This window comes from Schistocerca piceifrons, chromosome 4 (genome assembly GCF_021461385.2).
Source record: "Schistocerca piceifrons isolate TAMUIC-IGC-003096 chromosome 4, iqSchPice1.1, whole genome shotgun sequence".
Lineage (NCBI taxonomy): Eukaryota > Metazoa > Arthropoda > Insecta > Orthoptera > Acrididae > Schistocerca > Schistocerca piceifrons.
In genome coordinates, this window is record NC_060141.1 from 741,839,738 (window position 1) to 741,855,777 (window position 16,040).

Below are 16,040 nucleotides of genomic sequence, written 5' to 3' on the forward strand. Positions count from 1 at the left end.
CGTGTGTCTGACTAGCAGTTGTTACTCGCTATGTGATGCTGCTATCGCCTAGACGGGTTTATTTCGATAGTAGGTCGGTGGTCTTTATGTTCTGGCTGATCACTGTACATCCATATACTGTAAGTACGAATGAGATTGGTGACTATGCTGTGCTGTCTGAAGAAGTTTGGCATAACTGGATCAGACATCGTTATGGACCGAACAGTAAAATGCACCACAGTCAAAGTTATTCCGGAAAACGACACCGTTGCGCAACTGATGTGACGATACATTTTTCAACAGCTCTGTCTGCCTCTATATACCATCGGGCGCTCCTTTCTAGATGAAATATTTCTTGACTGCGCCATTGAGACATTCAAGCCTACGCTATGACCTACAACAATGACAGGCTCTGTTCCCCCAGGATATCTTCTGTACAAGCATGTCGCACTCACATGGTTGTTGCATATTTTCCTCTCCAGACTCCAGAGGACAATGCAACAAGAGTTACCAATAGTTCCAGTTCATTCCTCCATAGCCTGTACCTACGTCTAAAACGTTGTCCTGAGATCACTGCACAGTGCAAGCACACAGTATCGATTATATTTTTTATCTTCTACGATTGCTCCGATACGAAGCCTGCTATTTATCATGATGTTCAGTTGTCCGAATGAGTAATGTAAATGAATACTTATTTATAACATCTGTATTGAATCTTTCACAAGGACACTGATCAAGCATATTCTTTACATTTAAAAGAAAACAAACAGCCTTCCTCCACCACCTTCAATCTGTAGAGCCCGGTACACGCCATGCTGTGTTTACTCTGTTGCACGCAAACAGATACTTTGCCAACCACTGGGCCTTCATATATTTGTCTCGTTGTAATGAGACGTGCATGCGCGCGCGCTCGCGTGCGTGTGTGCGTGTGTGTGTGTGTGTGTGTGTGTGTGTGTGTGTGTGTGTGTGACATGAAGAGTGAATAGTAATAATCTCAGTTCCTCTGCATGAAAGAGCCTACATTAAAAGTAATTTAATGCTAATGAATGAACGATATATAATACAGTTTGTTCCGCGAAATACGTATATCAGGTGTGACACTTAGCGTAAATGTACTGGTTGTAAGGGTTTGAGTTCAGAGGCCTTCCAACAAGATCTGAATGTTTGAAAACCTTAAAAAAATCCTCTAGTCACTACAGCCGTCCAAACAGAAAATACGACGCAATGAATTTGCGATTTCTTGGGTGTTAAACCGTCTCAGCTGTAAATGACGACAGGCACACATCGTCACACCTGTGTGCCTATACAACGCAATGCAACGAAAGCTCCACGCGTCGTGACTCACTGCCTCTACTGAACTACGAGAATTTGGGGACAGCTGTTTCACGACACTGTGCGCAGTTAAGGTGACACTAGGCTATTCTTTACGAGTACAAGCCTTACTGTTGGTCTGGGGACGGCACTTGCAGGTGAAGCGCAGCTTGCAGTACGTCTTCTTGTGGTCCAGCAGTTCGTGGAGATCCGTGAACATCTCGCGGCAGTTGCCGCAGATCAGGATGTCGTGGTTGCCTACAACATAAAAGTAGCAATAATTATAATTTCAAACAACCCAGATTTCGTTACGAAATTACATATGTTCTCAAAAGGAGACGAAGGTAAGCTAACTTTCCACCAGCCTACTGTTCATTTCGAATGTTTCACACAGTTATGGAGGCTGCGAAAAATTCGAACGTTATCTTTATTTCCATCAAGGACCGGTCTGGGTGATTGATTGTACGAAGTACCTAAACAGGTTGCTAGTGAGAGGCATGCCACTGTACAATTTTTACTGTTAGCAGCGAACTCTGTACGAGACACACTAACGCGAGGTGCTACCAACCAAAGGCGTATTTTACAGCTGCCCAGAGTGTCTGGCAGTTAGTTTAGATGGGTTTTACCACCATACAGGCTGTGTCTCGGAGGGCATTTCGACAGTATGCACTGCCCATTTGCGGATACCGATGTATGCGGCACAGTAGTTCAGACACTGGCCGAGTTCCGGGCAGAAGGTTGTTCAAATCCCCATCCAGCCACTATCGTTTAAGTTTATCGTTGTGTCCGCCAGTCATCAGTTGCGGCTGTCCATGTCTTCAAACACAATGGCTGGGACACACTTTTGACAAAATATTTTCTGGTACTTTCTTCCTAATTTTAAATAGCATTTTACTATAATTGCACGCATTGCGGGAGACGTGTAAACTCCTGCAAAGCTGTCTATGACTGATGACATCAACTTTTACCAACAGACTAAATTTAAGCTGTCAGCTGAGAATTGTAATAGTATTTACGAAATGGTTGCATATCTTGTAAGTATTATTCACTTACCATAAATTTCTCAGTGGTAAGTGTGCAAACAATCATAAAACTTTAATCAAACCGTTAAAACATTTCAGCTAGGATGAAGGACGAAATGCAGCAAAGAACGTACTGTGGAAGGAATGAAGCAGACAATAGTTTGGTAGTTGTTCACTGTTGAGCGGGTTGGATAAAGACGTGCAGCGGATGCAGTACCACACAGCGCGGAATACTTAGCAAGTGCAAGTCTGCGCACGAAGTTGTTACAAAATATGCTTATCAGAATTATAGCGGAGAGACAGTCTACGTAACAGTAGGTGTTCGCTTAGAGTGACAGAAACTCATTTTTCTTTCATTAACGATTGGTAAATTTTTACTGCGAACAGTAACATTCCTGGAGTACGGTAGCGAAGTAACGTACAGCGGAAGGACATTATGAAACCGACTATAGAGGAAGTATATTCCCAACCGAGTATCACAGGAAAATTCCTCTTAAGGCGTACTGTTGAGTATTGCTTGTTAAGTCTGTAATCCGTCCCACGGAGACTTAATAAACACACTGACAACACCTAGTGAGGCGAGTTTCGTTATTGGTCACTTTAGGAGGCGCAAAAAAATATACGCTTCATATAGAGTCGAGCACGATATTACATTCTCTTCCATACATCACGCGAAATGACTACTATGGGAAAAGAATCAACTATTTGAGAATGAAACAGGGACCGGGGGGGGGGGGGGGGGGGGGTAAGGTAGGAGTAACAGAGGTAGCGCCTTTACTGACAGCTTATTTACATTCTAGGCCATGGACATAACACGGAATCGCCGACAATACAACAGTAAGTCGACCATAAATCTTAATACCATACCTACACACAAACTGTTAAGCGTCATTGGAATGAGTTCAGCAACTTTCAGAAATATGCTTCTTAGAATCAGAGCTGAGCTTTTCACTGCTCGTGTAAAAATTTGTTCTAGCCAATACACATGATGATACCAGTGACCTCTTCGTAATCTTCAGTATCTGAATTCCTATGGTACCCATTATAATTTCGTGACACCCTTTCTTTCAATATTGCGCGCTGAATGGTGTAGAACACTCAAGTATACAAGCTACATAATTACAACTAGCAGCTACCCACGGCTACGCTCGCATCAATCAAGTCAGCTTCTCTCACGTGTCTACTTGTTCGGCTAAGCGTAGCACAGTACATCGACGCCCCCTTCGAACCATGCCAACAAAAGACGGTGTGGCACGTGGTTAGCGTTGCCGCCAATCGGTGCAAGCAGATGGGCGTTTGCAGGTCCACGCATCTATCCACCGTTCTGTAAATATTTAATAATTATTAACATGGTTTATGTTCAGTGGTGTAAAAAATGTATTCCATTCCACACTTCACACTTTTAAGTTTCGATTTCTTTTTTACTCTCTAAAGTATCCTATTTCCTTCCTCGTGGTTAAGCCTACTCTCCAGACTAAATGTCATCTAAATTGGTTCAGCCGTTTCGTCGTGAAAACGAAACAAACAAAGTTACTTTTGTGTGCCTTATATTACAGTTGATTATTGTATAAGCATTGTACTCGTTACGTTGGAGAACATGTAAATCAATAAAAGCATTTTCAAAAATATGATAAATTTCAAATGTCAAAGAATAAATACCAAATGATTCAAAAATAAAGGAAACATTTGAATTGATTGCTACAGACAAGCCATAGAAGATAAAGGTTCAAATGGTTCAAATGGCTCTGAGCACTATGGGACCTAACATCTGAGGTCACCAGTACCCTAGAACTTAAAACTACTTAAACCTAACTAACCTAAGGAAATCACATACATCCAAGCCCGTGGCAGAATTCGAACCTGGGACCGTAGCGGTGCGCGGTTGCTGACTGAAGCGCCTAGAACCGCTCGGCCACACCGGAAGATAGAGGCACATTGCGCATCTCACTGGATAGAGAAAGGTTCGAAGTTTCGACACAGATGCGCGAGCTGTTTAGTTGTAGCAGCATGGCGACTACACCAAAAGAGAAATCATTCTGTGTGTTGAATTTGTGCGAAGTCAATACACTGTTCAAGTGTAACGTGCATTCCGCCGTCAGTTGATTGCATATGCAACGCGGAAGGAAACTGATCGGACACGCACGTCTGTTCAAAATGTCACAAGGAGTCCTCGGAAGTCTACATGGAGGGCAGGCCAGGAACTTCAGCTTCCTCAAACAACGGTGTAGCGTGTTACGACGCCTCCACATTAAGCCTTACAAGTTCAGTTACTGTAGCAATTGCGCCCCGCCGATCAGAACAGAAGGTACAAATCTGGTATTTCAAATCTCTAGAACAGCGCAGAGGGCACTTTTTCCGGATGACACACTTTTCCGGACGAATCTATTTTGGATCTATGTGGTACGACGTTGGGGGTCACAAAATACTGGCGTCGTCGTGGAACATGAAAGGCCTCACCGACACCGAATATGTTTACGATACTGCACTGCCTGCAATAACTTATTTATCCGCCGACATCGGACAAGCAACTTTAAAGTAAAATGTCTCATCTGTCTACATCTTCATCTACATTTATACTCCGCAAGCCACCCAACGGTGTGTGGCAGAGGGCACTTTACGTGCCACTGTCATTACCTCTCTTTCCTGTTCCAGTCGCGTATGGTTCGCGGGAAGAACGACTGCCGGAAAGCCTCCGATCGCGCTGAATCTCTCTAATTTTGCATTCGTGATCTCCTCGGTAGGGGGAAACAATATATTCGCTACCTCACCCAGAAACGCACCCTCTCGAAACCTGGACAGCAAGCTACACCGCGATGCAGAGCGCCTGTCGTGCAGAGTCTGCCACTTGAGTTTCCTAAACACCTCCGTAACGCTATCACGCTTACCAGTTAACCCTGTGACGAAACGCTCCGCTCTTCTTTGGATCTGCCGGCCGCGGTGGCCAAGCGGTTCTAAGCGCTACAGTCTGGAACCTCGGGCATGGATGTGTGTGATGTCCTTAGGTTAGTTAGGTTTAAGTAGTTCTATGTTCTAGGGGACTGATGACCTCAGAAGTTAAGTCCCATAGTGCTCAGGGTCATTTGAACCATTTTTGAACTCTTCAAGAGCTGAGAAATCGAATTCCTGAAGCTGTCGATTCAGTTCACCGGAACATGTTGATTCCCGTGGGGAATGCAATGGACTACCGGTTCGATGTTACTTGAACAACGCATGGTACACACGTTGACAATATGGTACAGTGTCTGTGCGAACATAAAATTTTGAGCTTTTCTCTATCTAGTGTTGTACACAATGTCTTTCTGCCTTTCCTTTTTGCCTGTAATAAACTACGAAATCTTTTTTTTTTTTTCTTTTTGAATCTCCATGTATCTTTCACAAAGAGTAAATACATTATCCTAATTCGCGAAATATTCTACAAATCAATGAATATCTTGTACTGCACGCTTCTCGAGTAGCTTATGTTCTTCCTCGACGGTCCATACCAAACTTTACCAACATCGATTCAGCGGTTTGGTCGTGAAAAGGTACCCCACAGACAATCTTTCGAGTTATGAAGCTTTAAATTACGATATTTTTGTCCGGTGATCCGATTTTGATGAAATAAAGTCGGTATCTTGCCCCAAGCTACGCTCATGTTACCTGTGAAAACCCCGTGAAAATCCGTCTAGTAGTTTTGAAGTTCAGCGTGTTCCGAGAGACGCGACGGTCTTAAGAGTTTCATTTATCAGCATAGATATATAGACAGGCCCTTCAGACCAAAAAGGAACCCCTAGAGTGGAAGGTTGCAAAAGGCCAATGATGTTTATCGCTTTATCATTATCACAATTAAGTCCTGGACAGCATTTTGGAAACAGATGGAAATCGGCTGGGGCCTTTTGGGGACTGTATGGAGAATGATCAATGACAGTGAACCCAAGGCACTGGATTGTTGCAAATGTTGCAGCGCTCCTGTCATGCTGAAGGAGAGAGTGCTGCATGTGTGGACGAACACTTCGAATTCGTAAAACTCGATTACACCATGTTGTTCTTACACATCGTCGTAGTTAACGTCACATAACACCATGATACACGCTACAATTTGGAGTCCTCTCTCGGCAGATGGCTGCAAATATTTAGACGCGAAGAATAATTGTGCAGAATGTTTCTTTTATTTAAAAAAACTCTAGGAGCTTTCACATAAAAAATTCGGGGGCATTGTTTTTCAGCACGCCCTCATATACTGAAATATTCTGGTAAGTTTAAACTTTCTATCTAAGGGGGAAATATGTAGGTGGGAACTCAATTAGTGGCAACACTGCTGTGGAGACACTATGCATTGGAATCTACTATTTTCGTTGAATGCACACGTTGCTGAAATATCTACCTTACCTCCGAGCAAATAGACCCTCCCGTCCCACGTCACCGACGTGCGCACAATCGAGGGAAACAGTCACTTGTGAGCGAGCGGTCTAACGTAACGGTGTCACTATGTTTTCGAAACAGGAACAACGGAGTTGGAACAAGATTGAATGTGCCAGAGGTCCTACAGCACGACAGTGTCATCAAGGTCTTCAACAGGCGTGCGGGGAATCGGCATTGCCGTACGGAACAGTGGCACGTTGGGTAAAAGCCTTCAACGAAGGTGGGCAAACTGTGGCAGACATGCATCGAGCACGTCCTCCTAGCGTCTCTGATGGCGCGTCAGTGGAAAGTGATCGACGCCATACGATTCGTGAACTCGCCCACGACACCAGATTAGTGCATACGACTGTGCTTCGCATCCTGAAGGAACGCCTGGGCATGCGAAAAATTGCATCACGATGGGTTCCGCATGACTTCACGGAAATGCAGAAATGGATACGTTACGACGCTGCTCAGACGAACTTTGAGTGCTGTGAGCGCGAAGGAGAGGCTTTCTTACGCCGTATCGTTACACTGGATGAGACATGGGCCATATCGTACGAGCCAAAAATGAAACGCCAATCCAACGAATAGTGTCATTATGGGTCGCCGCGAAAGTCGGAAGTGCGTCAGTGCCCCAGTATTGTGAAAGTTACGGTGATTCTCGTGTACAACTGTGATGGTGCTATACGTTCCTCCACGGCAGACCGCCAATGCACAGTATTACTGTTCGTTTTTAGGGCATCACCTACGACCAGCTTTGCGAAAGGAGCGCCGACAGTTCCTGCGCAACCAATCCATCATTTTGCACGACAAGGCGCGGGCGCATACAGCGCAAGCTGTGGCTGCTCTGTTCGCTTGATGGGACTGGGAGGTACTGTACCATCCACCATCCTCCCCGAACTTAAGTCCTTGTGACTTCGATTTGATTCCGAAGATGAAAGAACCACTTCGTGAAATTCGCTTCGGAACTGTTACAGAGATTCGACAGGCAGTAGACCGTTCCATTCGCACCATCAACAGATCAGGTTCTGCTAACGGTATACTACGCCTTCCAAATCGCTGGCAACGGGTTCTACACAACGCTGGTGACTACCTTGAAGGACAGTAACAGGTGCAAACACGTAACTCTTTTGTATCGGTTGTGAATAAATACACTCCTGGAAATGGAAAAAAGAACACGTTGACACCGGTGTGTCAGACCCACCATACTTGCTCCGGACACTGCGAGAGGGCTGTAAAAGCAATGATCACACGCACGGCACAGCGGACACACCAGGAACCGCGATGTTGGCCGTCGAATGGCGCTAGCTGCGCAGCATTTGTGCACCGCCGCCGTCAGTGTCAGCCAGTTTGCCGAGGCATACGGAGCTCCATCGCAGTCTTTAACACTGGTAGCATGCCGCGACAGCGTGGACGTGAACCATATGTGCAGTTGACGGACTTTGAGCGAGGGCGTATAGTGGGCATGCGGGAGGCCGGGTGGACGTACCGCCGAATTGCTCAACACGTGGGGCGTGAGGTCTCCACAGTACATCGATGTTGTCGCCAGTGGTCGGCGGAAGGTGCACGTGCCCGTCGACCTGGGACCGGACCGCAGCGACGCACGGATGCACGCCAAAACTGTAGGATCCTACGCAGTGCCGTAGGGGACCGCACCGCCACTTCCCAGCAAATTAGGGACACTGTTGCTCCTGGGGTATCGGCGAGGACCATTCGCAACCGTCTCCATGAAGCTGGGCTACGGTCCCGCACACCGTTAGGCCGTCTTCCGCTCACGCCCCAACATCGTGCAGCCCGCCTCCAGTGGTGTCGCGACAGGCGTGAATGGAGGGACGAATGGAGACGTGTCGTCTTCAGCGATGAGAGTCGCTTCTGCCTTGGTGCAATGATGGTCGTATGCGAGTTTGGTGCCATGCAGGTGAGCGCCACAATCAGGATTGCATACGACCGAGGCACACAGGGCCAACACCCGGCATCATGGTGTGGGGAGCGATCTCCTACACTGGCCGTACACCACTGGTGATCGTCGAGGGGACACTGAATAGTGCACGGTACATCCAAACCGTCATCGAACCCATCGTTCTACCATTCCTAGACCGGCAAGGGAACTTGCTGTTCCAACAGGACAATGCACGTCCGCATGTATCCCGTGCCACTCAACGTGCTCTAGAAGGTGTAAGTCAACTACCCTGGCCAGCAAGATCTCCGAATCTGTCCCCCATTGAGCATGTTTGGGACTGGATGAAGCGTCGTCTCACGCGGTCTGCACGTCCAGCACGAACGCTGGTCCAACTGAGGCGCCAGGTGGAAATGGCATGGCAAGCCGTTCCACAGGACTACATCCAGCATCTCTACGATCGTCTCCATGGGAGAATAGCAGCCTGCATTGCTGCGAAAGGTGGATATACACTGTACTAGTGCCGACATTGTGCATGCTCTGTTGCCTGTGTCTATGTGCCTGTGGTTCTGTCAGTGTGATCATGTGATGTATCTGACCCCAGGAATGTGTCAATAAAGTTTCCCCTTCCTGGGACAATGAATTCACGGTGTTCTTATTTCAATTTCCAGGAGTGTAGTTGCCATTATTTAAGTTCTAACCCTCGTAAAAACGGGTCAAGTGCCACAGTGTACCCACAGGGATACGCAAGAACGCTTTACATTAAGATCACGCCGTTTGATCTAGCATAACTCCCTGATACTGTTCCAGTCGTTTACTCAGTCTCTCCTCCACGCTGCATTCTGGAAAAAAGTATTGGGGTGAAGCTATTATTTGCAATACACTGTGTTCCAGGTGTGTTCAACCGCGAAGTTCTGCTTTCGGCAGTAGGCTAGTGGTTGCTTCCTTATACGACAAATGGAGAGTAATATTAAGTCGTAGACATACGATTTATTCTAGAGTATCTTAAATAAGATGTAATGCAGGGAATATCCATTTCATGGTTAATGCTAACACAATACAAGTTTAATGTGTGGTCGCCAAAACTGTTACATATTTATAAGCACTCTATTCCATTCCACATTATCAGAAGTCCTCTTAATATCTACGACTTCCTTGTTTTACCTAAAAATATTCTTTTACTAATTGTTAGCCACCGGCGAAAACGGCTTCTCGAATGCACTTCCTTTTCCTTAAACCAAACGAGCCCGCCTAATACACTTTGTTTTTTCTTCCATTCTTAGATGAAGTAGAGGTGGGTGTTTGCACCTGCAGATATGTCTACCTAGTGATAGATTTTGGAGTCACATCAAGGACAGCGCACTAAAGACTGCCATTAGTAGGTTCCGGCATTTTCTACTGTCTTTGTTGTTGTGAGACATGAAACTATTTTTTGTGCAGCGTTTGTAAATATTACAAGTTTTACATGTTTTTGGTGCTGTACAATACTCGCGTATTACAGCTATTAGGAGGATATTCCTATTCTTCAGTTACAGATTCTTATGAGGAGTAAAATTCTGATTATTTTTAAAACTGGTTACTTAACGTGTGGACGGTGAAGCTCTACTTCGCCAGTCGTGCAATATCTTATTATCTTGAAACGGAAGGTCTTTTTACCAGGGACCACGTGGTATTTGAAAATGAACTGAGTTCCAAGGTTCCAAGCGTCAACAATTTTCTCTGTCTGAAAAATAGAAATTTGTATTAACTACCAATAGCTTCTTTTTAATAGTGTTTATAACTTGTAACCGGTTTTTAATAATACTCCTTCTTTATTTTAAATCACTTACTGATTACTGGTGTGCAGAAGGGTAATAATGCAATATGTACTCCGCTAAGTACAGCACTGACAATATTTTCTCGATTTGCAACACTTTTAAATTTGAATAGAATATTTGTTCCTAGGTAGAAGACGATGTTGTACCTTGGAATAGTTTTTCACGTTTGGAAAACCTTACTTTTCGAGAGCAGTTTTTGTAATTTCGGATAACGACAAATGCACACATAAAGGGAATGCTATCATATCAAATCTGAATGACAGAACGTACTGATCTTCTATTACAGATCTGGCAAAAGGTGAAAGAATGAAAAATGTTCCATGCAGAACACTATACTCTAGCCGCCCGGCCGGCCGCGGTGGTCTAGCGGTTCTAGGCACTCAGTCCGGAACCGCGGGACTGCTACGGTCGCAGGTTCGAATCCTGCCTCGGGCATGGATGTGTGTGACGTCCTTAGGTTAGTTAGGTTTAAGTAGTTCTAAGTTCTAGCGGACTGATGACCGCAGATGTTAAGTCCCATAGTGTCAGAGCCATTCTAGCCGCACCCCTTAGCTCCTGGCACAACAAAAAAAGACAACGAACAACATTCAGCAGTCTAAAATAAGTACAATTCTTAAGTGAGTACTAGGCAGAACAAACTTTGTACACAAGAAGGCAGAAAATTTAAAAGTGAATCTTACCTCATTCTGTACCGTGAAAAAAAAATTTTTTTTTGTGACAAACGCGAGACTAGATAAGTGCTCAATGATAACAATGGACGAAAGGGGAAAGCGCTCGTTAACGTCGATAAAAAAGGATTTGGTGCTGTTTTTTCTAGTATGTCTACGACACTCAAGTATGTATTACCTCTTAAGACAACGTTCCCCAAAAACTGAATCTAAGAACTCTAAGCATTGTGAAGAAACAACGCTACACCGTCATGCAGTGCTAAGTGCAACCGATGTGCAAGGTTGAAACATCGTTTGAATCTGTTTAGGAAGAAGTTTTAGACACTCTTACAAATAAATATTGACTGAAATGAGGACCCGTAACGAAGAAACTTTTAAAGAGAATGAAATGTTTCATAAACAGAGCCGGACTTAAATTCTACAGCCTCGGGAAGCGCAGGACGGAATAGATTTAAGGCGAAGCACTGGCGCGGGAAACGTGTGTGAAGGCGAGTTCTCTATGGAAACGATTTCTGTGTCCGCGGCCGCAGGCGACGTATCGGCAGAGGGACGTCAATCTGGCGCGGTAATTCCTCGGAGCTTCCCGCGAATCCGATACAGGGCGTTCACGGATATCTCCCGCACTTAAATCAAATTGATCGAGTCTCGGGCCGAGTATAAATCTCCGGGGAGGAGCTCGCGCATTATGATGGCGAATCCCGTTTCCATTTTATCGAGGACGGCCACACGCCGCCGACCGGGAGTGTAGTCTTTTTGTATTCTTGCGCTGTCGGCAGCCTACAAACGTAAACAAATTTCATTTACGACGGAAAGGGCGGCTTATAGAATGTGAATGCACCTTCTGTAATACCCGTTCAGAATTTCACCGTAGTCTACTTCATGAAAATTGGAAATCTGGCGATCCATTCTCAGGCACTCTGAGTCCAAATATATTCAAAAGCGCACAAGGTTTCACTCTGTCAGAATGTTTTGCATAACTGTTTTCTCTGTCGTATAATAGTAGATGTAATAATTTGCGGGTATAATAACGGCACACAGCCACAGAAAGAACCAGTACATGGCTCTGCCAACAGTCAGAGAGCAATACAATACTATATTTAAATGACTGGTCGTTAATACTGTCTACTCGTTATTTCTCATGATGATATGCATAGCAATCAAACACGAGAGTTGATCACCAATAAGGTAAAATAACGTAAAAAGCGAGCGCTATCCCAAGTAGATGGCATCAAAGTCCACATGCAGGTAATGAAATCTTGAGAATGTGAGGTGCTGTTTCGTGAGGTCACACTGCCAGCCTGGGATCCCACACAGCAGATATTCATTGATTAGGAGGACAGTATAACATATGAATTTGTTTAGTCGGCCAGTTAGCACCCGTTGTAACCGTCTGACATTGACAAGTATGCTATAGAGCACTGATTCGCAACCTTTGTTAGATATTCAAACATTGGCTTATGTCTAACAACTTTTTTTTATATTTACTTGTTTTCAGTCAGTCCACATAATAAATCAAGTTCCAAATCCATTCAGTTCCTCGTCTTGATTTTCAATGCTGTCACAGTCAATAATCTACTTCTACATTCCGCAGCAGTTCCCTGTGCATTGGCAGTGCTGCCTACGGCTCATTCTCAGATAAGAAAGCTAACTATGCATAGTGAGAGCAGACATCTGTTACAATACATGCTTCCCCTGCACTACACCTGCTTCCCCTACATTACTCCTTTCCCCAGAGGAGCTTGCTTCACCCACAACCTTCACCCTCATTTAAAATCAATTACTTTCAAACGGGTGCATTATATTTACTGTTTGTAAATCACTTAATTGCTAGACTCCTTCCTTCTGAACTGGCAGAACATGGAGGACGTCGGAATGGTAATGCTTTGTCCAAATGTTCAAATTTGTGTGAAATCTTAATGGACTTTTAACCTAAATTGTCGTAAGGACAAGCACACACGCACAGTCCATGACTGCAGCGCCTCAGACCGCTCGGCTAATCCCGCGCGGCCATGCTTTGTCCGACCACGGTAACAATAACAACACTATGTACAGCAATACAGCAGCCGTTACGTAGTTACCGTTGTGTTGTGCTGTCAATTAGTTCATTAGTCTGTTACCAAGTGGATAATCAAGCAAATTCCGGTCTATTGAAGGAACTATCTACAACGTGGAGAAGTTTTCATGAGACATTAAGCGTTTGTTGCCTAAATATTCACCTTTTACCATTACCGACGTATAGTACGAAGCACAAAGTACATGTGTAGTGGTGGACCCACGTGAGGAACCTAGGATCTCCATCGCATAGTGTCACGTATTAATGCTAGTAATTGGGTAGAAAGTAATTATTGATAAGTTATATCATCAATAGATTGTCGAATGAAATACTGATAATAGTAATCATTTTTAAAGAATGTAGTTTCATGACAAACACAAGCACACCTTTTGATTCAAATGGCTCTGAGCACAATGGGACTTAACTGCTGAGGTCATCAGTGCCCTAGAACAACTACTTAAACCTAACTAACCTAAGGACATCACACACATCCATGCCCGAGACATGATTCGAAACTGCGAACGTAGCGGTCGCGCGGTTCCAGACTGTAGCTCCTAGAACCGCTCGGAAACCCCGGCCGGCAGACCTTTTTTGATTTTACCTCTAGAAAATTTCAGTATCCCATGGCTGGGAGACACTGCTATACAGAAATGTCACGTCCAAAGAGGGGGATAGAAGCAAGGGGGATTCAAATGGGCGGCACTAACATGTACATACTTGTAGCTTACCACAGTTCTCGGAGAGGGGGCAAAGTGAATGGAAGCCTTAGTATAAATACTGAATCCATGATTCTTCGTAGTCCCGCAAAGCACGTCGAAGAAAGCGTATTCTGTGGCAGCCAAAGACGTAATGCAACAGAAAAGGTGATTAATCTAACTGTATCCCTGGTTTAAATTATTCCACGATCCGATTACGATATTCCCATGCCCACTCTTGAGGTTAACTCCGGATACCGTTAAACAAATAAATAATGACAAATTTCAGCGCCTTCTGGTGAGGACTTATTCAAAGGGCAGTGAATGATGATTCTCGCCTACCCACACTACTCACCCGGGAATGCTTCCATATCCGCGTTTTGTAATGGGGCGTCGATTTCTGGAATACTGTTTTCTACTTATAGTTTCAGCAGACACTGATAACGTTAAGTGAACATCTGTGCGTGGTCATGATCTGTGGAATTGTTTAAGGTCACTTAAATTAGCGGCTTTCTCTTTCTCAGTACATTGACTGTACCGAAATAATCATGTTTCAGGTAAGTCATTCTTTTGTTCGGCGTTTAAGCCTTGCTTGCTAATTACCGGATCAAATCCATGTAGCCGTGGACGGCGCTAGCCTCGGGCTGCTGAGCGAATCCCCGGTTTATGAATTTGGGGGACTCTCATAACAGCAGAAGATCAGACTATGTTAAGATACCAAATTATGAAGAGGGACAAAACTAGGTGGCTGGAGGATAATGGAACTTGCACGTGCGACAAAAGTGCAGGAAAAGGAAGAAACGTTGCTGCCAACAAGATGTATTAATCATTGGAAAAAACATCAAGCAAATAAAATATGTTTTATACATATAAAACATTCATATTCCTTTACAAAAACTAATTTCCCCAGCACATTGCCTGAAGAATCGAAACCTGAAGAGTTGGGTGCATTTCGTTCCTAGACTTATTCGTAGCTTCTATTTAAGGTTATGCTCTTCGTTCATGATATGTCTCTGCTTTGAATTAACAACATTTTGAGATACAATTTCTCTCGTATTAAACACATTTTAATGAATTAAGCTTATATGCTTTTCGTAACAATTCCTTGTTATTAACTACAACCACATGTTTTCTGCGTCGTTTCATGGTCACATCATCCTGTAATATCCCACCAGAGAATGCAAGCCTAGGTTCATGACTACCGGATAAAATTTGATCTTCAGTTGTGTCACTGTCGTTAATTCCAGCTATCCCCTCGAAAACTTGTGGGATCGTATCAACAATTATTTGGCTTAAATCGCGTAACTTCGTCTCAGCTACTTCAACACCAGTTTGTAATTCCTCTCGATCACATTTAGTTTTCATTTTCTTTCCTTTCGCTTTCATGTTATTTAAACTGCCCTATGATCTTTTTGTAAGAGCTTCTGCGTTGTATTCGACTCGTATTTTTTTCCAAGTATCCTTTTTTTTACTTTTTAGCATTTTGACATTTTACTTTATAGTAGTTATTTCAGCTTTTTTTTTCACTTTTTCGTACGTACTTTAAAACGTGTCTTGGCACTTAAACCGCCCTTGGCTACCTCCATATCGCAGTTAGCTCGTATCTCAGGCTGCAAAAAAAATGCATTTGGTGCCACTTAACGCCGCGCGGGATTAGCCGAGCAGTCTCAGGCGCAGCAGTCATGGACTGTGCGGCTGATCCCGGCGGAGGTTCGAGTCCTCCCTCGGGCATGGGAGTGTGTGTTTGTCCTTATGATAATTTAGGTTTAGTAGTGTGTAAGCTTAGGGACTGATGACCTTAGCAGTTAAGTCCCATAAGATTCACACCCATTTGAACACTTTTTGCCACTTAAATTAACACGTGTCACTCACCAAGAATGGACGGTGGTAGCTGTAGACGGCGGCGTTGAAGATTCACCAACGGATTCATTCTGTAATAGTATTTTTCTTTTCCGTAACACACCGACCTCATCATTAATACAAAAGCTTTTACCTTCTTTAAATTTTAACAATCCTTTCTAACACAAATGATTTTACTGTCAAAAGTTGGTTCATAAATATCTGCCGACAATCTATATTTTCTGACAGGGAAGGAAACGCGCGCGCCAGCAGTGCGCAGAAATGGCTTATTACTTCTTTAGTAAAAAGGCGTTACTACTTTAGTTAAAACTAAAGAAAAAAACAGAAACTGAGCTCCCCAACAGTTACTAAAAGA

At 44.1% G+C, this 16,040-nt stretch overlaps 1 protein-coding gene across 1 annotated transcript in view; it reads right to left on the reverse strand.

Annotated features, from left to right (window-relative positions):
• Positions 1-16,040, reverse strand: part of LOC124795334 (heterogeneous nuclear ribonucleoprotein C-like) — a 449,230-nt gene that overhangs the window by 42,261 nt on the left and 390,929 nt on the right. Inside the window, exon 7 of the mRNA XM_047259316.1 lies at positions 1,423-1,548. Within this exon, the coding sequence (XP_047115272.1) occupies positions 1,423-1,548 (126 nt within the window). The remainder of the gene's footprint in view (positions 1-1,422; positions 1,549-16,040) is intronic.